General features: G+C 42.1%; 1 protein-coding gene across 1 annotated transcript in view; it reads right to left on the bottom strand.

The window, feature by feature from the left end:
• Nucleotides 1-25620, bottom strand: part of IL12RB2 (interleukin 12 receptor subunit beta 2) — a 63682-nt gene that overhangs the window by 30212 nt on the left and 7850 nt on the right. Inside the window, exons 4-8 of the mRNA XM_058540318.1 lie at nucleotides 23265-23379; nucleotides 22157-22341; nucleotides 20379-20521; nucleotides 19278-19428; nucleotides 10176-10255 (exon numbers count right to left, since the gene is read on the bottom strand). Coding sequence (XP_058396301.1) covers nucleotides 10176-10255; nucleotides 19278-19428; nucleotides 20379-20521; nucleotides 22157-22341; nucleotides 23265-23379 — 674 coding nt within the window. The remainder of the gene's footprint in view (nucleotides 1-10175; nucleotides 10256-19277; nucleotides 19429-20378; nucleotides 20522-22156; nucleotides 22342-23264; nucleotides 23380-25620) is intronic.

Genomic DNA, 25620 nt, shown 5'->3' with positions numbered 1-25620 from the left:
ATGAGTACAGCCATGTTTGGCCGTTCCACTAACCTACAGCCACCAGCACACAAAGAAATATAAAGCTGCTTTCTGTGTGGTGGGAAGTGGCCTTTTTCCTGGGAACCGGCTTTTCTCCCATGGAGATAGTTGCAATTTGTAACATTTCAAGGTTCTTTGGGCATCAGAGCCCAGGGCAGACTGGCCATCTGTGCCGGGCTGGGACGATAACCAGGGAAAACAATGCACATACACAACTGCCGGGCTGGGACGATAGCCAGGAGGCTCAGTGCACGTACGCCACTGGTAACCATTTGTGCATGGGAACACTGAATGCTTGCTCTGTAAACTCTGTAACTGTTTACTCTGGAAACTACTGATGCTATACAAACTGCTGGAAACCGAGGCCTGGTGAGAGTCCCTGATGATCGGATTCCCACCCAGCCGTGTCAATTGAAGGGACTCTCCCCGGCAGTGGGGCGTGGATGTTGTGAGTAACCAATCTGATGTGTTCTCTTTTTGGTCAACCTGGTATTTCTCTTTCCAGTTGATTTGTGTCATTTCCCTTCAGTCGATTTGGTGTTTCCCTTTCCGATCGATCTGATGTTTTTCCCTCTTACTATATGACCTATTCGAATCTGCTGCTATCTCAGCCAATCTGGTGTTTCCTTTTCTGATCGAGCTGGTGTTTTTCCCTCTTATTATTTGACCTATTCAGATCTGTTTGTGGACTATCGCCTTTACTCTCCTCTATATAATAAAATATATCTTCAGTCCATTTGTTTGGAGTGGAAAGTTTCTTTTACATCTCTGATTGAATCCCCAAACCTCACAAAACAGAAGGTGAGGGTGGGGTTGAGGGAGGTAGACACATAAATACGGTATCCTGTGAGTTAGGCTTGTATGAAGCATCAAGCTCAAGTTTTGGCATAAAAGTTAACATCTCTCAGGTAATCGGTCTCCTTAACCAAATTCGAAAATGGGCCTAACTTGTGCAACATGGTCCATGGAACAAAAATTCAATGAGCCAATAGAAAAACAGGTATTTATCCGGCTAGGCACATAGTCTCCTAAAGCAACTGAAAGCAGTATAATTAGTTTCGTTAAAAAAATAATAGCAACATAAAGTGTGCAAATAATGTATGTAATCCATCACCCCTGGGTTACACTTGGCTGTGATGGAAGGAATATCATCACAGAACAACAGAACTGGAAGGGATTCTACAGATTAGCAATGATTCAACATTTCATTTTATCAACAGGGAAACCAAGTCCCACGGACATGAAGCGACTTGCTTAAGGCCACTCCAGGGATGGATGGAGGAGCCGAGAGTGGAACCCAGGGCTCCTGACTTCTAGCGACCTCTCCACTGGCAAGCCTGAGACAAGGAACTGGTAAGCCTGGGGCACCATGTGTCATAGCTGGAGTCCCCAGTGACCCTTCTGGCCCAAAGTTGCAAAGCAGCTTCTCTAACCGTGGGGTTGTGGTACATTCTGACGTGGAGCAATGACATGAGGTCAGCAATCTGGGGAGGGTGGAGATCCAGCATTCTTTTTTTCCAGAGCCAACAGGCCCTGAGTCACAAGAAGACAAGCTGTGAAGGCAGAAGAACTTCGACTTGAGGAGCCAGCTGGATCTTTCCAGACGAACTTATTTTTACGGGGTGGGTGATAAGGGAGAAACTATCATTTATTGGGCCATATCATGAGTCAGGAGCTTTGCATCTATTGTCACATTTAGTGCTTACAGCTCCCCATTCTGATGAGGGTGCTGAAGCTTGGGCAGGTTAAGAAACTGACTCAAGGGGTCCCCGCAGAAAAGTAACATGAGATTTCAGTGCGCCCCCTGGTGGATGTGTGAGAGGAAGACGCCGTCCCGAACGCGTCTGACGTCCCTGGGAGTGTCTCCAAGACCTGGTGCTTCTCGTACCTTCTTGGGCAGTGCTGAGAGCGGGACTCCAGCCTGTGTTCCTACTGTCATTGTCACCTCTCCTACTGGTAAGAGTGGGCTAAAAAGGAAAAGCTGTCCTATTGCTCCTCTCCTTCAGTTTTCTTTCTGCTCTGTCCTGCAGGAAATGATCTAAACTTAGTAAACTTAGCCTTTCTGACTTAGGTTTGTCCAAGAAGCAAAGAGTGAACAGCTCCCTCATAAACCTGCTGTTTGAAAAGGCTTTCAGCATCAAAAAGAACGTGGTGAATGTAATCCACGATAGAACAAAATCTGACACATGTCAGAATGCAGGGCTCCTGGTTTTCTGTTTTGTTTTGTTTTGAAGTACAGTAGACCCCCCCCCCCTTTTCTGCAGGTACATGTTCCAAGACCCCCAGTGGATACCTGAGAGATAGTACTGCACCCTGTATAGACTGTTTTTTCCTATATACATATATACAAGCTTAATTTATAAATTAGGCACAGCAAGAAATTAACAACTCATAATAAAGGAGAACAATTACAACAATATACTGTAATGAGAGTTACTGTGGACCTTAGCAACCTCAGCATACGATTTCTTGTCTTTCCTTATTAAGACAAGAACTTGCACATTTTCACTTACAGGAAGCACTTTTTGGCTTCTCTGGCGTGTCTGAATTGCCAGCCTCGCTGCTCTTGTGCTTCAGGGCCACTGTGAGGTAAAAGAAGGGTGACTTGAACACAAGCACTGTGATACTGAGACAGTCGATCTGATGACAGAGACGGCTACTAAGTGACTGACAGGTGGGCGGCAGATACAGCGTGGACACTCGGGACAAGGGGATGATTCACATTCCAGGGGGATGGAGGAGGACCATGCGAGATTTCATCATGCTGCTGCTCAGAATGGTGTGCAATTTAAAACTTATGAGTTGTTTATTTCTAGAATTTTCTATTTAATATTTTTGGATGGTGGTTGACTGCAGGTAACTGCAACTGCAGAAAGTGAAACACTGGATAAGGGAGGATAACTGTACACTGGAGGGAGGGTGTTTCTGTGAACTGATAAATCATTTCTTCTTAGGACTTAAAAAAAACCTACTGTACTTGTTATGAAATAATATTTTACTTCTGAACTTCCGCTGATGCAAATAATTTTTAGAGCTTAGCCTATATCAAAGAAGAGAGTCTGTGATCTAAACCCCTTAGAAAGCTGGGGAATTTGAATACTTGTTAGTCACAGCTTTGTCTGTGAAGACTTTTTTCTGCCGGGGAGGGGTTGGTTTTGGAACACTGCTGACTTAGTTCTTCTTATCAGGGCAGATCCTTTGACTTCCTGCTCTACCACAGAGCAGCTGTGTGACCGTAGCTGAATTGTTTTACCTCTCTGGGGCTCAGTTTCCTTTTCTGTACAATGAGGATAATTCTATGTACGGCATAGGCTTATCGAAGAATTCGGTGGGCTCAGGGAAGGACACTGTTTCAAATATGGAAGTCTTGCCAGTGTCATACAGATGATTACAAGGTGGGCTTACACCCACATACTCTGATTTCAGAACTCATCCCTGCCTTCAGCAACCCCAGTCCAAGCGAAGGAGTGACTCAAAAGACAACTGTCATCTGTGGGAAGTTCTAAAATCACTGCACTGAAATGGTCTACCTGTGGATCCATCTTCCCACCAGCCTGTCAGCTCATCTTTGCATCCTCAGTGTCATGCACAATGTTTGCCTCCTGACAATGACTCAGCGACACCTTTCACAATTCTCTTGTTAATCTTCACAACAAGCTCATGTGATATATACCATTATTATAAAAATAAGGCACAGAGAGGTTAATCACCTTGCTCTAGAACACACAGCTGGTAATTGGTGAAGCTGGAACTTGAGCCCAGGTAGCACAGCTCTGTCTGGAGATAGGACTCTACACCGCTGGCATGTCAGCCTTTAGTAGACACTCCCCAGGTGTGATGCTACACTGAACTAATTTAACTGATAGTCAGACCTCTGGGTAGTACCCTGGCATAATGATTTCTATCTTGTTCTGCAACTAGAAAAACAGCAAAATAATGGAAATTATTGTAAGAGCAAAACGTTAACTCCCCTTCCATCCGTGTTTTCTATCTTCTGTTAATTCTCTGCTACCCACTCTCTTATCTTCATCACCGACCACACTCTGCTGTCCAGCTGAATTCCCTACATTACAGCTGGTGCCATGTGTGACTAGTAAGCCATGGAAAGCAACATGTTCTTTCTGAAAATATCTTCAGAAATGCCAGGCCAGCCCGTGATGGGACAAGGGCTGGCAAGGGGAGGGAGGGAGAGTTGAATATGGCTGCAAAACTATCGAAATCTTCCCACCTGCCGCTTTGTATTTAAATATTGGTTCTGAGATTGGACACCTCCCGTAATTATACAAGGGCCTCCGGCTCCTGGCAGCCCATCTTCCTGGGGATTTACAATAGACCTCTGTCCTACATCATTATAAATCAAGTTACAAATAATACTTTCTACTTGTGCTGAATGTCTTTCATATGAGGAGGCCAAAGAATTCATCCATTGGATGTGATGTGACATAGGCTGGAAGATTCTTCATCCTAAGTAGAGAAACACTGGGAGAGAGAGAGAGAATGGACTGAATAAGCCGCCTCCTGTCACAACGGTCTTTCTGAGGCTGTGCTGTAAACTGGTGTATGGGGCTTGTTATTTTCTTTCTTCTCACTTTCTATGGTGCGAGGGTAGCTGTTTACCAAAACGAATTACTTCATTTAACTAATGAATAAAAAACATCAAATATTCTCCCAACTTTTACAACCAAGAGTTTCCCTAGCTCTTCGTACTGCTCGTCAAGGCCGTAGAGCTGGGCGGTCCAGTACGGGAGGAGCCGCTGGCCACAGGAAGCCACGGGCCCTGCAGGGAGGCTAGTCTGACCTGAGATGTGCTGCTGTCTGGGGGGTGAACTCTTAGCCACTGTACCTGACCAGCACTTAGTGGCCACACCGGTTTTCAAAGACTTAGTAGGAAAAAAAAGAATGTAAAATAGCTCATCAATGATTTTCAAATACTGATTACATGTTGAAATGATAATATTCCAGATATATTTGGGTTAAATAAAATATTTATTGAAATTAATTCCACCTGTTTCTTTTTAGTTTTTAAAATGTGGCTATGAGAAAATTTTAAATGACACATGTGGCCCGCATTTGTGGCTTGCTTTATACTTCTACGGATGGCGCTTCACCACAGTGATCTGCTGAACCCATAGTCCCCAGAGGGTCTCCTGCCAAAAGTTCTCCTGCCTGGTCCTGGGAGCCTGTTCTTGAGGGGTCAGCTTCAGTATCACCTTTCCAGAGGTCTGACTCCTCACCCACTCCCCTTTCTACTGGGTGACCCGACAGTCATCCCTGCAGCTGAATCATCAACTCCTCCTTAGCATCTGAGTGCCCTCACCTCCCCACTCCTATGTGTGTCCTGCTGGGCTGTGAGCTCAAGGCCCTGAGGACTGGGGTTGTCTGTTTCACTTCCACATCCCTGGCATGCAGCACTGTCTGGTTCTAAGGAGGGGCTTTAACATGTTTGTTTGAAGGAATGAATGAATGGAGTGAATTCAGCTTCATTTACACACATATTTCTCTTCCAGACCTACGGCCTCAACTATAATTTCAGAAAGTCTGTGATTTGCTATGACCAAGACAGTGAGAGGACTCTGAAGAAATTAACAGGGGAAACCAGAAAGGTTATTGCGGCTCTAACCCCTTGTCATATCTTTTCACACATTATCTCCCTATCCATCCATCCATCCATCCACCCACCCACCCAAGGTGACTTTCTTCTCAAAGGACACATGCTGTATTCACTGGAAGAAAGGGTACTGGAATCATGGACTGCAAGGCTTAATCCAAGCACAGGAAAGGATCTGAACCTTTGCACAGGAGGAGATGATGGAGGGCCTCGAAGGGAGAGGACTGCCACCAGGCCCAGTGAGGGCTCTAACCAACGCTGGGGCTGTTTGTGACAGCAACATTGTCTACTCGTTACTGCATTTGTTGTTTTAACAATACCCAGGTGTTCTTGTTTCACGTCACAGATTAGGTTGTACTTTTTGGCTTCAAAATGGAAAGTATTTTTTTCTCTTAAAAATAGCTTTGGCAAAAAATAGTACAGGATATTCTTCAGGAAGTGGAGCTTTCAGGAGAAACCAAGGTGTGGGAAAATGAGTAACCATGTGGGAACCAGAGCAACCAAGCACAGGTCTCCTTCACCCTCAGCACACTCACACACACACTCATACACACACCCCCACACTCATACCCACACACTTACACGCACACTCATACCCACACTCACACACACACTCATACACACACACTCTCACGCACACTCATACACACACACTCATACCCACATACACCCACCCACACACCTTCCACACACTCACACTCACTCATTGCTATGGTCTGAATGTTTGTGTGTCCCCAAGATTCACATGTGGGAACCCTAATGCCCAGTGTGATGGTGTCAGGAGGTGGGGCCTCAGAGGTGATTAGGCCATGAGGGTGGAGCTCTCATGAATGCGGTTAGAGCTCTGAGAAAAGAGATCCCACAGAACTCCCTGACCCCTTCCGCCATGTGAGGATACAAGAAGAAGTCTGCGACCCAGAAGAGGTCCCTCACCCCACCATGCTGGCACCCTGATCTCAGACTTCCAGGCTCCAGAACCGTGAGAACTAGATTTCTATTGTTTATAAGCTGCCCAGTCTCTGGTATTCTGTTATAGCAGCCTGAACGTACTGAGACAGTCACATATGTACACTCACTCACACACATACTCATATGTACACACCCACACTCACACTCACATCCCTCACACCTACAAAACTCACACACATTCACACACATATCCACACATACCCTTTGCACTCTCACATACATAGACAACACATGTGGACATGTGCACACATCACACAGTAACACGTGCACACGCTCACATACTTCACACCCACATTCACACTCACACACGCACACACACAGGGGCCGCACCCATCCAGCGCCCAGTCATTCTCCTCTAATGTAAACATCCTGCAGAAGCGAAAGGTCACCCTGCACTTCCCAGCCACGAGAGAAGCGTACTCTCACTTTGTTCACAGGCTAATGGGGTTTTACTCGGGGCTTCCTCTGGGCTGAGACCTGAAATTCCCCTCTCTGCAGCGGTGGGGTGTCCCTCTCGTCGGGTTTCCCAGTATTGCTCAAAGTAAAAAAAAACCCACCACATGCACGTCTTCGCTTCCTTTCCCCGAGGAGGCCTGATTTGGGGCCCCCACAAGCCACCTGATCTGCCTGCAGCGTTTCTCTCTAGTCTGACGTTTAGACGAGTCCCTTCTGTCATCACTCCGTCAAATTCCAGAGCCTTCCATAGAGTGGCGTGAGGAATTCCCAGTGGGACATGTGGGACAGCAGTGGTTCCAAACAGAAGGGGCAGTGATATCTGCCTGGGAAAGGCTCCCAGAGACAAGCACCATATCCCCCGAAATCCACTCATCAGAAATTGCTTCACCTCCCTAGACCTGTTTCCACGTTTAAAAGAGTGATGGGGGGCCGGCTTGGTGGTGTAGTGGTTAAGTTTGTGTGCTGTGCTTTGGGCGGCCGGGGGTTTGCGGGTTCAGATCCCTGGCGTGGACCTAGGCACCGCTTGTCAAGCCCTGCTGTGGCAGGCATCCCACATATAAAGTAGAGGAAGACAGGCATGGATGTTAGCCCAGGGCCAGTCTTCCCCAGCAAGGGGAGGAGGATTGGCAACAGATGTTAGGCCAGGGCTAATCTTCCTCACATAAAAAAAAAAAAAAAAAAGAGTGGTGGGACTGCTTGCTGGCTAAATTCCCTCTGGCTCTAGAGGTCTGTGATCTGTGGTTCTCGGTCCAAAGCAGGCCTGCTCATCTCAGTACCTGTGGTCAGTGTTCATTCCCACTCCCAGGTGAGGGGCCTGTTTAGGGCCATTGAAGAAGCCCAGGGTGTGGCAGGAACGGACTTTATCTCGCAGCAGCCCTGCAAATCTGAGGACTAGAGCCAACTTTCCTATGGCGCCCCTCAGGCTGGACAGTCACTGAAGGTTTTGAAGGCGCCCTGTCATGACCACCATCTGGTGCCAAGTTTAGAAGCTTCTAGTATTTACATTTTTGGTTTCTTATTCAAGCCAGTTCCAGTCCAAAGCACCCACAATTCTGGCTCCACAAAAGGAAAGATTTTCTAGCAATAAGAGATGCCCATCATGCATGGGCTGCACACAAAGTGGAATTCTCCCTGTCCCAGAAGGTCCCAGCAGAGACATCTGTCTGTCCTGGGTGGAGTGGGAGCAATGTTTATCAGAGGATGGGCGGACTAGAGGAGAATTAAAGTCCTTTTGAATTCCAAGACCTCATTTTAGAACCTAAGCTTTGTGAGGATTAGGAACAAGACTAAAATGAGAAGCAGAGAAGAATTTGCATTTTTGCTAAGCATCACCTGTGGGAATGAATGTTTATTCTACTTTCAAAGTACCCCCATCGTGCCTGTTCTAAAGGCTCTTTGTTACAGAGAGAAGCACACAGGCACGGCACCGGGTGTGTTGCTTTCACTGTTAGGATAATTTGTGACGCAGCACCATTTCACTTTTCCTTGGTGGCCCCAGGGATTGTTCTAGTTTGTGTCCTCTCATTTACAGATCCCCACAACCCGTCTCATCAGCTACACAGATGCCAGTATCATTACCCTCGTTCTACTGAGAGCAACCTGGAGCAGAGAGGAGTGAGGTGGGACTAACACAGCGTATCTTTTCGGATCATTGTTGAGGATGTTTTGGGAGGAGGACTCTTCATGGGAAGAGGAATTTTGGTTTTAACTAGTCACTTACTTGTAAAAATGAAAGCCAACAGCCAAGAATTGCGCTGGGTTCTTCTATTATATTCACAAACTATGGCTGCTGTAAAAGTCTTGCTTTGAGAATTGTCTTGCTTTTAAAAACGGCTTTATTTTAAAATAAATTTTAAACTGCAGTTTTAGTTTCAGAGTGAAGAGCTTGATTATGACTCAGCCGGCTATTTATAGCAGTCTCCTCTTACACCAGACATTGTGTGTGTGAGAGAGAGAGAAAGGAAAAGAGGGAGAAAGAGCTCATTTCTTAAAACTGAAGAAGACTGCAATTATCAAAATGTCTCATCCTAACCCCCTCAGAGGACTTTACCTTCATACTCTGACTCTTCTAGTTTCACGCCGATCAGCTTCATAATTCCAAAACTGTTTACTTACCCTTAACTGGAAAAGGTGTAGTGAGCGGGCTGTGGTTTTGGGAACTAAAGAGGAGTATAGCTCACCTGAACACCACTTCTTATGGGCATGCCAATTCAAACAGGATTTTCTTCCAGCAAAGATGAGTCATGCTGTAGCAGAAAGAGTTCTGTCCCCGCTCTGCGCTTGGGAGCTGGGCGACTTTGGGAAGAACTTCCGATCTCTGACCCTCGGTTTTCCCATTTGTTAAGTGGGGGATACCTGGTACCTACCTCCCAAGGTTTTCGTTAGGATTAAATGAAATGACAATGCCAGCTTTTGGCACTTTGTGAAACCTTCACATTCTGTAACAACTCAGGCCTCGTTGTTTTCTGGAAGGTTGTTGCGTTTACTACTATCTTCCTGCTGTTTCTGAGGAGGAGCTGCTTTCTCCCCCTGTTTGTGTTATTTTCTACTATTATTAGTGTTTCTGAGGTACCACAGCTTGCTTTCCACCCTCTCCCTTTTCAATGACTACAGAAAATATATTCCTAAATATCCACATCCACGGATTCCCATCTTTAATTTCCCAAAAAGTGAATAAGTAAGGTGGCCTGGTCACTGCTGGGCATATTGTATGTAGGAGACAGAAGGGTGGGCAGAGAGGGGACACGAGTCAGAAGAGATGGCTTAGTGGGGTCAGAGGGTGGACATGCTTGCAACCTCGATCCGATTGGAGGTGGAGAAGGAAAAGATGTGATTGTGTGGAGGAAGGAACTCAGCCAGACCTCTCCCCCTCATCTGGCACAAGTAAGTGACAGTGACTCAAGAATCATGGGGATGTGGCTGAGCAAATGAGCTCCAACAACGTCTCTGAAGTCTCTTATCAAAGCCATTGTGGAAATAAAAGGTCTTTTTCTGGTCTTGAAACTTATTGTTCAAATATATAATTCTCTTTATATGTCAATTACATCTCAATAAAAACAAAATAAAACAAAAAACCAAATATATAATTCTCCTGAATTTTAAGTTGACACTGAAAACTTACCTTCCAGAAAAGAGAAATCTGTTGTCTATTGTAGTCAAAGTGCTGTTTCGTGTACCAGACATCTAACATCCCAGTAGGCTCTGTTTTGAAGGGGAAAAATCATATTTTCATACACACATACACAGACACACACACAATATAAAAACTTTAAAAGTCAATTGGTTATTCAATAAATGATTCTGGGAGAGTAGGCTTATAGCATAATTTCAATTTTCTTTGTGCCCCAGTATTTTCCTTTTTCTTATGTTAAACAATGAACATATATATCTTTGGCCACAGAAGTCAGAAAAAACAAGGTTACCTTAAAAACAAATTTTAAAAAATGATGAGGAAATTAGATTCCTAATTTACTCTTAAAACATGTATTAATAAAATAACTCAAAGAAAGTATGTGTGGTTCTTTTTCGTTGGAATGCAGAAAGAATTCTCAGCAGAAAAATAAAGACATAAATCATAAGGAAAACATTTTTTGATCCTGTAAAAACACAAAATACAAATGATAAACTTTGTGTTCATCTCCATTCCTGAACTTTCCACATTATAGTATAATTATTTGGTTTTATGGTCATTAGACAATGATCTACTTGAAAAGAAGCCCTGTCTCATTCATCTTAATATTCCTCAATCCCAGCACAGTGCTTAGAATGTAACAGGCTTCCAGTAACTCTTTGTTCAATGATGAATGGACAAATAGACAAATCAAGCAACATTATCGACTTGGTGCTGAAACACAGGCTGAACTGATAGAAGAAATAACCACCAGTCTGTAAGACAATGGTCAAATATGACCTAATTTAGTTTGAGAAAGTCAATCAAACATACTTGAAAAGAAACTGAACAGACAGCTCCTGTGTATAAAAGTGTGTGTATGTGTGAGTGAGTGTGTGTCTGTGTGTGTGTGTGTGTGTAGTAGTTTTATTTCTCCCACTATCAGCTGTTTTGATTTACACCCAGGAGTGGAATCAATAGAAGCAACCACTGAAAACAAGCTTCAGTTACACCAACCTAACTTGTTTAATAGTCACTTAGAGTGCATCTGAGGTGAGGCTACATTGAGGTTCCTTCTGGAGTAGTAAGTTCCATTTAGCCAGATGGAAATTTCCAGAAAATTAAGTCTCACCTGGATAAGAGAAGATAAGCAGCCAGGGAGAGGAGAAGAGAAAGAGGGAAAGGAAGGGAGCACATGTACCAGCACACACTCCAGGCAGGTCCTGTGTGGCCCTTTCACAGCTATATCTCACGTCCTCCTCACTCCCGTGACGTACACAGCTTTAGTGCGGCGGTTAAAGTGTGAGCTCCAGAGCCATCTATGGACAAATCCCGGCTCTGTGATCTTGAACAAATGTTAACCACATCCTTAGCCAGTTTCCCCACCCGTCCAACGAGGATTGTAGTTCTACGCATGAAGCTGTTGTGAGAATTTGAATGAATAGAAGAGTGCTCACACACGGTGAGCAGTTGGTAAATTTAGCTGTGCCGTTTTCTTCATTTGAAAACTGAAGTGCCAAGAGGCAAAGCAACCTGTTCAAGAGCCCCTGCTAATTGGAGAAGGCAGGCTTTGAACACAGATCTGTTTTATTACACGGCCTGTGGTCTTCACCCTGCGCCATGCAGTCGCCTGGCTCTGAGAGGGCTGACAATTTCTCTATAATACTTCCATCCCCGGCTGGTGTGCCTCTTTTGTGATCTGTTCTCTTCCTTTGTCACTTCCTCTTCCTGCCTCTCTTGCCCTCTTCTCTTCTTGCTTTTTCTAAACATTCACTTCTTTCTTCCCCCTCTCTTCCCACCAGTGGTAGTATTTACCCTTGCAGTGAGGACTTAGCGGTAAGAAATACATCAGACATTCTGAAAATGCTCCCCATCCTTCAGGATTATGAAGAGTGACCCAGGAAGCAAGCCCAGGACCTTTTTCTGCTATCCAGATGCAAAAAGGAAAAAAGCACAGGCAACAGAGGAAAGGGGACCGGACATTTATTGACCACCCACTATGTGCCAGGTGACATGCAGACGCTTTATGCACATTATCTCATTTAATCCTCACACCATGCAGGGGGTGCAGGGGATTATACCTGTTTTACAGCTGAGGACAAGGAGGCTGACAAAGGTTAAGTGATTTACAAAACATTAGAGCTGGTTGATGGCAAAGCCCAGGTCTCTCTGTCCCCAAAGAGCCTGTTCTTTCTTTGCAGTTCACTACACTGAGTGAAGGTCTGAACGTGCCACAGACAAGATAATCCAGACGTTGACTACATAATCAGCATCTGGAAACTTGGGTCTGCTCCCTGTCAGAGCCAGTTGACTTGTTCCATAGTGCTCAGGGTCTTCAGTTAATTACACATTTGTAAGAATTTTAAAGGGAACATTCCTTGCTTCATTAAAGATCTACAACCTTACAGAATATTACAGAGCTAAGAATTGAATTCTAGAATCATATTCTCTTCAAAGGGTAAACTGAAAGTGAATCTGAAATTTTAATGGTGCCCACCTGCAGTGTGAGCCTCTCTGGGAGAGGAATCATTAGCCGAGTCTGCATGAGTTTCAAAGTGTAACATTTCATGACCGGGGTGTCAAACCACTGCTGCTTAAAGCAATAAAAGGGCTAATATTAGAATCTTTGATATTCAACTGTCACGAAATCACTTCAAGTTCTAACCTCAGCATTATCTAACAGAAGACAGATAAAACTATTACAGGCAGGTGAGAAAAGGAAAATCAAAGGCTCCTATGTCAAATGATTACAAAACAAATGGGTACAAATGATTAAAAATACAAATACTGAGAAATGGAAGTCAGCTCTCCTGAGATGAAAAGTACCTCCTAGTAGAAGGAAAAGTTGTCCAGTTAAAGAGGAGGGAGGCACCAACATAAAAAAATGAGGAGATCCTAATGTAAGCAGGAGATGGGCCTAAATGACCACGAGGGTTCTTTCAACTTGAAAATCCCAAGATTCCAGGATTCCATGAAACAATATGTGTGGTAAACAAGTTGGGCCAAGCCGTGTGTTGCTGCTGAGATTAGCATCCATATCTGAAGCCAAGGTAAGCGCAGGGGCATGGACGAGAACACCTGAATTGCAGTGGAAAGCAATCCCTCCACAGTTTCGGCCAGCAGTGAAGAGAAGTATAACGATCTCCAAGAACAGTGAACGTGGAGAATCTAACACAAAGTAGATATGGGAAAAGCCTTCTTGAGAGGTTTCAGGTAGTGGACTAAATGAAACATGCAAGCATTTTTTGGCCCAAGTCATGCTCTAAAGCAGGACAAGAGAGATAAGTCATTCACTGCCTTGGTTCCTTGATGTCAACGCTTTGGGGTGTGATACATTTATCTAAAATCTAGTTCCAAACAACTCAGTTCAAACAGATCTTACAATCACCTACTTGATTAAACAAGTTTTTAGTGGTGAGTTCTGCCTTCAGACGTTATCACCTACTATGCCCCATGGCAAGCGCCACGCAGACTCCCCCATCCCTCCTCCTCTTTGATTGATGACGTTTAACACTTGGCTCACTCTCTCTTTTCACCTATTCCTGTCACCTCTGTCACTATTCTTGATGGCCCATCATCCACATGGGTGTTCCTTCCCAACAGCTGGTACTGTCAGTCCCTCCACCTGCCCGCTTCTGATGATCTGTTTCTCTCAACTTATGCCTCTGCCTAACACGTCACTGAGCAGAAGGAAGTAATCAGGCAGGGATTCCCTCATCTTTCCACGTTGAAAACTTTCCAACTTCATCATCAATTCCCTAACACAGCACCCCACTGATTTTACTGTGGATGAAGCATCTCTAGTTCCATTCAACCCCTTAACCTGAGTTCTGGATCCCATCCTCCTGCTTTATCAAGGACCTCTCTCCCACTTTTCCTCTATCATTCATTTCTCCCTCCCTGCTGGGCCCTTGTCATCACCTTGTAAATACACTGATTATCTCTGATCCTAAAAACAAAAACAAACAGGCAAAGGATTTCTTAATACCATATCATGCTCCAGCTAGCCCCCCATCTCTGCTCTTCTTCACAGAACTTCTTGAAGAGTTGTGAGTTGTCACTGCCTTTATTCCCTTACCTCACATTCGCTCTCAAACAACACCAATTGAGATTCTGTTCCCATCACTCTACTGACACTGCTCCTGGTTGGCAATGGTTTTGCCAAATCTAAGGGTCACTTCTCTGTTCCTATTTCATTGGACATAGCCGCAGCATTTGATGTAGCTGAATACTCCCTCCATCTTTATTTTTTTAGAAACATAACCTCTTAACATCCAGATCACAAGTAAAGAGCTTGTTTCTTAATAGAAGCAGGGACGTTTCATCCACACTACAATCAATGGAGGCATTGTGTTACAGAGCTGATGGGAAGAAAGTAAGTTGCAAAAGATTACTTGTAGTATACAATTTTGATTAAGTTCAAAAACAAGCAAAACTAATTATTGTTTAGAGATACATACATTTCTGAAAGCTATGAGAAAAGTATGAGGATGATAAACATACAATCCAGAATAGTGGTTACCTCTGGGGAGGCACGACAGGGCTAAGAATATATTGGTAATTTTATAGTATTTAAGTTGAATGGTGGGTTCGTTAAGTGTTCATTTTTTTGTTATTCTTTGTAATGAGAAAGTAGCTAAAACTAGGATGATCATAGCGGCAATGGAAGGAATGGAATGAACAGATTTTGAATATGTTTAGGAGAGTCAATTGCTGATATGGGGGAATGGAGGAAAAGGAAAATTTAAGGATACTTTCTCAATTTTCGTCTTGAGTAACTAGGAAGATGGAGGTGTCATTTACTGAGATAGAAAAGATTGAAACAGAAGTAGTTTGGAAACATTTTGCTTTGGAGAAAAAGTAAAAGTTTTTGTTTAGGTTACGTGGGTATTGGGATGTCTGTTGACATCTAAAGGAAGATATGAAATAGGCAATTGGAACATAAATCTGAAATTCTGAAGAGAGTCCAGGACTGAAACTATATACTCTATCTATATCTATCTATCTATCTATCTATCTATCTATCTATCTATCTATCTATCATCTATCTACCTATCTATCTATCATTTATCTATCTATCTACCTACCTACCTACCTACCTACCTACCTATCATCTATCTATCTATCATCTGTCTATCTAGTTTTAGAGCCATGGGACTGGACACGGTCACCTGGGTAAAGAAGGGAGCCCATCCAGTGTAAAGCTATAGCGACTGTGGTTGAGAAGGGAAAAATGGCCAGCAAAAGAGACCAAGAAGAATTGGCCAATAAGGTAGAATAAAAACCAGGCACATGCGACTTCACAGAATTCAAGAGAATCAAGTACTTCAGGGAGGAAATAGCTCCCTTCTCCTACTGCAATGACCTGGGAGGCCATATGTTCTAGATAGAGGAAGGCCACAGGACTCGCTTTGGACTTTGCATTTCTTCTTGGTGTCATCTCCTCCAGGAAGCTTTCCCTAATGTTCCAGGATAGACTACAAGCCTTTGAGCCTGAGGATCTGACTGCTTATCGTTACGCCCCAGCACCGGGCATGGCTCCCGATACACACACACATCCCTCACAGACCATCCAGAGAAGCACATTTGTTTCTTTGGGTTCTGTTTGGAGGGCTTCATGGAAAGCATTTCTTCCTACTGGGGTGATCACCATCTTGTCAAATAATCGAGCCCAGGCATTTATTTCTTCCAGGGTAGGTGCCGGACTTAGAGGAGAATAAGAGGGTAGGGACTGTCACTGGATCTCAAGCATAACAGTTTCCTTCTAGTGAAAATATTTGTATGTGAGTCTCTTTAGAAAGGTAAGAACCATCCATTCTCAATTCCTCAAGCCTTAGGCAAAAAGACACAAGAGTGATACTTTCAAGTTTGGCTAGTTTAGGAGTCAGCAAACTATGGCCCGTGGGCTAAATCTGGCCTGCTCCCTGTTTTGTAGAGCCCGTGAACTAAGAAGTGTTTTTACATTTTTAAAAGGTTGAAAATCTTTTAATCAAAAGAATTATTATTTTTAGTGACATATGAAAATTACATAAAATTCAAGTTTCAGTGTCCATAAATAGAGTTTTATTGGAGCACAGCTTTGTCTATGTATTTATATATCGTCAACGGCTGCTTGCACACTACAATAGCACATTTTAGTAGTCATGACAGAGATCACATGGTCCACAAAGCTGAAAATATTTACTATCTGGACCTTTACAGAAAATGTTTGCTGACCCCTAAGCTAGGCCATTACGAAATGCTTGCTAACCAGGATGGCAAAATAACCTCTAGAATGTAATTTTTCACACTGAACCTATGTTAGCAATATTTTAAAATTACAAATGAACGAATGAATTGCCTAGCTTCTCACTGGGAAAGGGTGGCTGCAGCTGGTAACCCTGCATTTTCTCCCTCGTTGAGGGTTTCTCACCAATCACTCATGCCAGCACCTCGGTGGTGGAGGGGGCTCCTCCTTTACCACCCTGTCACAAGTGTGAGCACATAACACCTCCCTTATTAACTGTCCACAGTAGAGTTTAGCAAGACCAAACATGTAAATAAGGCTTCAAAAAACGGTGAATGACCTAATTGATAATATATCTTTAAGGAACGCCTCATGCATCTTTATTTTGGAGTCTCCTCCTGGGTGTCAGAAGTGGTGAGGGATCACCTTCCCCCAACATCTGGGCGTATTCTCAGGCATGTCTGGACACCATGCAGCCCAAACTCAAGACTATTTTCCCACTAGAAGCAAATATGGCTGCTGGCTTCTCGCTTCCCAGTATCTGGCCTGCCTTCGATGGATATGATTGCAGGACTGTCCACATAAACACGGGAAAGTGGTTTCTTTCCTCCCATCTCTTACTTAGCCGTCATTTAAAAAGTGTTCTTCATGGAGGACTATGACAAGAATTGGATTTAATGACACAAGAAAGGGCCATATGGAGTCAATAACACCCTCATTCTCTGCTGACATGATATAAATAGGCATGCCTAATCCTCCAGGAGACATTATGTTGCTCTTCGCCTTGAGTAGCACAGGCTGCAGAGAAAGAGCTGTATCCTAAGATCATTCACAGTTTTAGAGAGTAACTAAAAAAAAAAAGCTTACTAGTAATTTTTTTAAATGCCAAGTTACATATGAGTACACATTTACAGGGTTAAAAGGAAGAAGTGTTAAAAAAAAATTCACACCTTTTAGGGTTACATCAGTTGGTGTCTCATAAAGAAACTGATGACAGAAACAGTGGTAAGAGGTGAAAACCAAGCAGCTTAAAGTAGGAGAAAAGAGACAGCCCACAAAAAGATCACACACAGAAAAGGGACAGTCAGACATCGAAAGGAAGCCCACGGAGCTTGGTAAACGTGGCATCTCAGAGCACGGTTTCTCTCTTCATGAACGCCTGCAGTTACTCTAAATAAGCCAGCTTTCTCGGGTCCATTCATAACCATCCACGAGTTTGTAACATAACAAGGTACGGCATTCACTGTTACGATGGTGGTTTATTTTATAGGATATGAAAAAGTTACCATCCTACCTTGAGGGGTTTTTAATTCAACAGATAAACACTTAGAGAAAAAAAAAAGAAAAATCTTTTCACACATCTCTAAACAGGTCATTCTCAAATGTGATTGAGAATAAGAATTCACAAGCCCAGAGTTTCCCAGAGTTTCCCTGGTTTATAGTTTAGTTTAACATGATATAACTTAAAAACATCTTAGCCTGTTTACTACCTTGTACTTGGACATAAAAATGGCCCATTTTCAAGAATTTTATCTGTACTATGTATAAACAAAATCTAATCCATGAGGTATTTTTTAAAAATATGTTCCTTTGACTATGTGCAGTAACACTATAACAGGAGTAAGTTCTGGATTATAAAAATGACAAGCATTTAAGCAGAGAGCAAGTGGCTCAACTTTAGAGATTTTTATCTTAAAATGAAAGGGAATAAATCACAATTTGTTGGATGAATTCATTTTTAACCATTATTTTTTAAAATAGAGAAATGCAATTAATATAAGAAGAAAGGAAGAATATACATTGATTCTACAATTTATATATTAGGTATTATATTTTATTAATAGGCTCTTTAGGTCCTTGAGCGTCATTGGGGTATCATTGATAAGTGTCATCAGTTACCAAACACCATTAGTAGCTCACAGAAAATGAATGTAACTTAATCATGAGGCCAGTTTACATGCACACGGATCCATAAGTTTCACAAATAAGCACTTAGATTTTCTCACATGAATGCTTCAAAATCTCCAGATAATAAAGCAATGGATTATATGCCAACAATTTTTCATCTGAGCCAAATTTACACAAATTATGAAAAGTTCTATACCACATCACTAATTGAGTGGTTTTGAAAACTAATATTCAGATGGCTGTCTTGTGTCTCCAAGACACAAAACAGTATTTGTTAATATTGGCATAAAGTTCATATAAACATTTTTGCTTCAAGAAAATATTTGATTACACTTCAATAAAATTGTCTTCCCAATAATTACCAAAAAGAAAAGTCCATCAGACTGAAAAATATATTTGACATCTTTGTCATAGCTACGGGCAGTCTGGTGGCACACATCTGAGCGGTGAGGACCAAAGGCTTGAAGAAGCGCAGGGCTGCGATATTTGGAGGAGACAGGATTGCTGGATGTTAAATTTTATTTTAAAATGTTATGTATACAGAGTCTACCTTCTTTCAAGCTTTTAGTATGACTTATAGAGCCATATTAATTTTCATAGAATCCAAAAGGTAAAACATTTCAAGGTTTAACTATAAAGGAATGGAAATAATTACTGGTGTAGCTTTGTGGAATAAGATTACTGAGCTAGTACGTGAAACAGAAATAAGAGTTATAACCAAACATTACTGGTCACAGGCTTGTAATCAACATAACAACACGTGGCAAACATTATCTAATGTTAAAAATTTCCTAGCAATATAAACACATCTCCCTGGACAGTTCTAGCACTTAAGTTAATGTCAAAATGAACTTGTTAATTAATGCACGCAGTACCAGTACTTTAGAGATTCTATTCCAAGAGAATCACTGCATCTTCCTCTCCCCCCTCTTTCTTTCCTCCCCTTCCATCCACCTGTTTTTTTTTCTTTTGACACATACCTTCCTCTGGTGTCTGTGTTCTCAATGGTTCACTCCAATCACTCCAGCTACCTTTATAAAGATGCAGCTTAGAGGAAATCTGAAATTCATATTCTGTAAAGGGTTTCAGATCCAGCAAATCATGTCTTCCTCTGGCATTTGTAGCATTAACCTTGAATCAGACAAGATTTTTAAAGGTGTCTATTAACACTAAACTAATTTACAGAATTTTAACATAAAGGTAAGAAACTAGGTCAGATAACCCTTTTTATTTTTTCAGATCTGTCATTTGATAAGAAGAAATATCGACGACTGGGTTGCTGAATACATATGACATTAATCTGAAATAATAGCTTCTCAAAAAAACAAAAACAAAATCTCCTAGGTCTAAGAACCCATCTATATGGGTTTCTAGGGGGATCCTGAAACCAGCTGAAAACGAGTAAAGGTTAAAAACTACTAATTTTCAAAAAGGTTTTGGAGAATTTTCTACACTAGAGATTATTTTTTATTTGGTTACAATTAGAATGTGATGACTGTTTTAACACAGACATAGAACGGGGTTCAAATAGAAAACTTTAATTACATAAGAAAAATTTATTATACCTCTCGAGTACTAGCTATATGTGGAACTGATCCTTTGTTATTGTAAACCATTATATTTTATAAAAATACTGGAAGGAATTATAATCCCATACTTTTTATTGTAAAAAATGTAATGCCTAATATTATATCAAAGTGTGGAGCTTTATCTTTGGAAAATTCAATTCCATATAAGCCTCTATGGGCATTCCCTAATATTTCTCTTTCCAATATGTTAAAAAATTACTAAAAAGTAATAATGGGTCAAGGAGTAGAATAACAAGGAGAAATGAGTCCTTTAAATAAATTGTAGAAAATTAATATGGGTTTACAGAAGGCCGTGGCTTACAAAATTTCAGAATGAGTGGTCAAATTTAAGATATTTCTTAATAGAGGTGTATATGACTTTCTGGTATATCTGAAGTGTGTACTTTTGGGCTAAATATTCTCCAACTCCCTATTTTGCTGGTATGAAAAGAGAGATCTGAGCAGTGACACTAAGAAAGCCCCCTGTTTGCTCTTCTCTCAAAAGCCCATTACCGTATTCCAGGACTTGCTGTTGCTGGGCCGATATCTGAGTCGATTGAGTAGCACCAGCCCCTCGTCTCTCCACTGAAGGGTACATCTGCTCACAGAAGCATTTACGAATTTGATTCTGATGTCCCATGGAGGAAGAGGCCTCACTAGAAACCAGGACAAACAAAAAGGTGTTATTCAGGCTCCAAGATCCAAAATTGCCATATGTATTGATGTGAGATATAAAGAATTGAACGAAACTCATTTCTAAGATGCACAACTACCAAATATGGTGAAATACACAAGAGAGAAGTCCCTGGCTTTTAGAAAGAAGAAAATGTTTGATTCACTTGTAATCATTAAAATAATTCCCCTTAATCTACCCTCATTTTACTAAATAAACTACCACCACCATTGTGATAGTGTCAATTCCATTTAATCCAATGATTTAAAGAAAACCAGCGTGCCAGCCTTGGTGGTCTAGTGGTTAAGATTCAGTGCTCTCTCGGGGTTCGATTCCTGGTCAGGGAACCAAACCACCTGTTTGTGGTTGTCATACTGTGGCAGCTGTGTGTTGCTGTGATGCTGAAAGCTATGCCACCAGTATTTCAAATACTAGCAGGGTCACCCATGCGGACAGGTTTCAGGGGAGCTTCTAGACTAAGATAGACTAAGAAGAAGGACCTGGCTGCCCGCTTCTGAAAAACCCTATGGATAGCAGCAAAGCACTATCTGATACAGTGCCAGAAGCTGAGAAGGTGAGACGACAGCACAAACAGACCGGGCAGTGTTCCTCTCTGCTGTGCACAGACGGGGGCGTTAGGAGTCCGAATCCACTCGACGCCACTAACCACAACAAAATGTGCCAAACCCAAGAATTCAATTCCAGTGCCTGAGAAGGCAGAGGTGGCTTGTGGTGATCTCCTCAGAAGGAGAAGAAATGTTGGTAGGAAAAGTCCTAGGAAAGGGACACTGGAACAGAAGGTAACAGAAGAAAAGAATGAGAGAGAAAGAAGGTGGCTTAGAGATGAACAGTCAACATAGAGAGATGGAAGGTAGGATGGGGAGAAGTGTGATGGGAAAATGTACAGGAAATGCCTACGTGCAGACTCAGTTAACAGTATGTGTGCAAAGACGTGCTGTGGGAAGAGAGATGAGAGACATAGCATGTGAGGCCGGAATTTCAGGCAGGCCAGAAGCCCAGGCTCTGCCTGGGACGTCAGAATTCGGGAATGCCTGAGACTAACCTCTGATACGACTGTCAGAAATGTGCTGGGACTGGCTCACTGCAGCTCCCAAGCTGACTGGAGATAGGTATTCTTGGAGCAAGATGCATCCGAACCTTGATACTCTTTTATTTATAGTTTGTACCTGGTTGCCCTCGCCCGGCAGGCCTACAGGTAGTCTATCTTAGAACAGTGGGGCACTCACGGGGGTAGAAAGACACCTCCACCAAGGGGGGCCTGTGCTGAGCTTCTCAAATAACCTCACAGGACCCCCTCCTCAGGTGGATGGTATGACTGATGGTGGGTGCTTTCCTGGGATTTGAGGCCAGGGCTCTTATTTTTCCGAGAGAGAATAATGTTGACTATCCCATTTTGTACAGCCAGCTCTATGTAGCTCTAGGCTCACAGACCCTTTTACTTGGATCAAGGTAACGTCTATCCTTTGCCTATGCCTATTGGCCACTTTCCATCAACCACTGTCCCTTTTGAAACAATCATATAGAATATTCGAGTGATTTCTAAAATAACTTCCATGCGCCAATGAATGACACTTACAAAGAGTGAAATCATACGTACCTATGTCCAGCCACGTGAATGTAGATGGAAGTGAAGAAGCGCTCCCAAGACTGTTGACAGCAGTAACCTCGGCTGTGTAACTGGATTCAGGCGACTCAGGGGTTAGGTTGATTCCAAGGTCCAAATGGTCACAATAATGATCATTACATTGCTTCTGCCAAGCTAAGTTTTTTGGTCCATTTAACCTGTAAATAAAAGACAACTGTGTTTAGCAAGATACTTTATGTGCTACTGCGTCCTTTTATCACAAAAGAACAAAGTGTTCAAATATTTAAATTCTACACTTTTTTTAAAAGTCAGTTTTATTACTAGGGGATGCACTATGGGAATATTTGTATTTTATGATCATAAATAGAACCATACCTCCCCCCCTCCCTTTTTTTGGTAGGACTGAGAATTTTTTGACGTTCGTATAGACGAGTAACCATCCCTTCATTGCCTGAATTTCCAAAACCCTGGCTGACATCTTAAATCCTCAGGGCAGATCCAGTCAGTATCCAAAGGATCCATGGCCACCTTGGCATTTACAGCACAGAAGTGCCAGCTCCCAGTACAGATCAGAACCCTGGGCCCCACTTCCTTTCCCCCTTCTCCTGCTCACTTAGGCATGGTGCAAACCAGCTGGATCTTTGAATGGGATTATGGATCAACTCCAAGAAAAAGAATCTCCCAGATTCTCTCTTTGTACGGACTCTTCAGGTCACGCAAAGGTACTTTAAAAAGAAACTCCTCCAAGGCTAATGGAAAGCTACCACATGAAGAGTCTATTTACATATCATGACCCCAAGAGTCTGCAAGTGCAAAAGGGGGAAGGGATATAATTCAGCCAGTTCAACGCTAGTAGAGCAGGGAAGAATGTCCACAGCTTAGGCCTCAGATGCCCTGAAGAGAACTCTGAATTAGATCCAAGACCCAAGACACACGTTCTCACACTTCAGATGGATGAACAAGTTTTCATAGATGAACACTAGAATTTTTTTAAGTGTCTAACTATCTTGAGCTGTCTATTGCTTCTTCTCTCTGGTAAAACCAGAACTGTTAGATATTTCTAAAAATCATCTAAGAGAAGACCTACAAAAAAGCTGCAAAAATGCAGTATCTCACTCACTGTAAAGTATATGCAGTGTACAGGTGCGTGTCCCGACCTCTGTCCCAGGTGCAGGCCACTGTCCCACGTTCTCCCTTCTGTATGCAAGATAAGTTTTGAGGCTGTTCTGGAACAACTTTAAAAAGAATAAGCACACAGGTGATATTTCAATTACATGGTTATTATTTGCCAACAGGATAACAATACTTCCTCTACATCTCCCATACCCAAAAGAGCTGGGAACTATTTTAGATTCTATCAAGTTCAAATTTGCCTCTGAAGATGAATTTCCTCTAATGACAATAGTAACAACAGTGAATATGGATCAAACACTTGCTATAAGCCAAGTCCTGTCCTAAGTGTTCTGTGCGTGGTTTTTCTCAATTAGACATCAGAGCAGCCACATCAAGTACATACTATTACTATCTACATTCTACCAAAGAAGAGACTAAGACTTAGAGGTTAAGTATCTTGCCCAAAACCATTACAAAACTATGAAGTGGCAGAATGAGGGCTCCAGCTCAGGTGTGGCCGACTTGAGTCCAAGCCTTTCATCACCATACGCTCCTGTTCCCCCTGACATGTGAACACCCAGCACAGCTCCATGACCCCTGGTGATGATGAGTTCACTTTTTTAGAATGAAGCCCATTCAAATATTAGAAGCCTTTAAAAATTAGGAGCTCTTTTTCTCCATTGACCTGAAATTTGCTGCCAAGGCACTTCTACCCATTGGCCCTAGTCATGTCCTTCTGGGCTGTACCACCTAAATCTGATCTCTGCAGCATCACTTGGAGCACCTTATGAACATCTATAAATGAATTCTCTATATACATAGACAGTGAGTACCTTCCCTGGCTAGGCACAGGGCTTGCTGTGGAGATACAAACAAGTACAAGGCAGGCGTGGTCCCTTCTATCGCAAGATGTGTTTTTTTTAAATGAAGCCATTTTATAGTTAAAGACAGAACCTAAAGCCAGGAGTTTCTCAGATTTCATGGAGGTGAGAGAAAATACTCTGTTGCTCGGTCATCTCATTCTACCCTAATACTGAGCCCCACATGTCGAAAGATATTTCCTTTGGGTGAGATAAAACAAGTTTACCATTGAAGCCCTAGACATTGTCTGCACCAAAAAAAGCTGTAATTGATGGAATAAATTTTTTTTGTCCTCAGCACACACCATGGACCTGGGCACAGTAACTACCCACTGTGTGACCTTGGCCAAATGAACTTCTCGGGACTTCAGTCTCTTCATCTATAAAATGGGTGTAACAATATGTAGCTCATATAGTTTTGTTTAATGGAATAATAAACTCTTTCTTTTCCTAGAATAATAGACACTTCCTTGTATGTGTATGTATATATATATATATATATTTTATACATTTATATACACAACTACTTGTAAGTGAGCCACGTAAAATACATTAACTTTTCATTTTTTGTACAACTTTTTGTTTATCTTGGAGTTAGTAATTAATTGCCTTGTTTTCCTTTTTTTTAGTTTTCTTATTAATAACATAATTCTAAGTTCTCAAGTCAATTATCTGAGTCACTGTTCAACATATTCAGACACATTGAGAATTCTATTAGTTTCATCTGCTTGAAATCCTCTTTCTTGGAGCCTTGTGAACTTTCCAATAAGATGAGTCTGCCTCTATGCCTGGTATGCAGCTGTCATTCTGGAATTGCCAGTCCTCAGTATCCCGGAAATTCCTTCTTCTCCTTTTTACTGTGCTGGATTTCCTGTTTCTTAGATGCAATGCTTTCTTCTTTCTTGATTTAATTACTTGTATTGATGAAGTATATCCTCTAGTAGTTCCCTGGGAAAGGGTGCAGGGGAGGTAATATTTTGAGCATGGTTAAAAATGTCTTTTTTCTACTCTCACACTTGACTGACAGTTTGGTTGAGTATAGAATTCTAGGTTGAAAAGAACTTTCATTCAAGATTCTGAAGGCAATGCTCTGTTGTCTTCTACATTCTAGGTTGCTGTTGAGAAGCCTGAAGACATTCTGATTCTTGAACCATTGTAATAGATTATTTTTCCTCTTCAGAAAATTCTAGAATCTTCTCTTTGTCCCCACTATTCTGAATTTTCACAAAGATGTGCTTAATGAGGGTCTATTTTCCTTCATTCTTGTTGATTCTCAATGAGTTCATGCATTCTGGGAACTTTTGTCCTTTAGTTTGGGAAATGTTCTTGAATTATTTCTCTGATGATTCTCTCCTCTCTGTTTTTTTCTTTCTAAAAACTCATAGTTTTCATAGGTTGGACTTTCCTCTAATTTTACATTCTATCCCCTATATTTTAAACCTCTTGGTCTCTACTATGAAGGAAAAACCTCCTCAGTTTATATTTCTACACTCCCATTGGTTT

The sequence above is a fragment of the Diceros bicornis genome, chromosome 4, assembly GCF_020826845.1.
Source record: "Diceros bicornis minor isolate mBicDic1 chromosome 4, mDicBic1.mat.cur, whole genome shotgun sequence".
NCBI lineage: Eukaryota > Metazoa > Chordata > Mammalia > Perissodactyla > Rhinocerotidae > Diceros > Diceros bicornis.
Note: the sequence above shows the minus strand (reverse complement) of the source record. Positions and strands in the feature narration are given on the sequence as shown.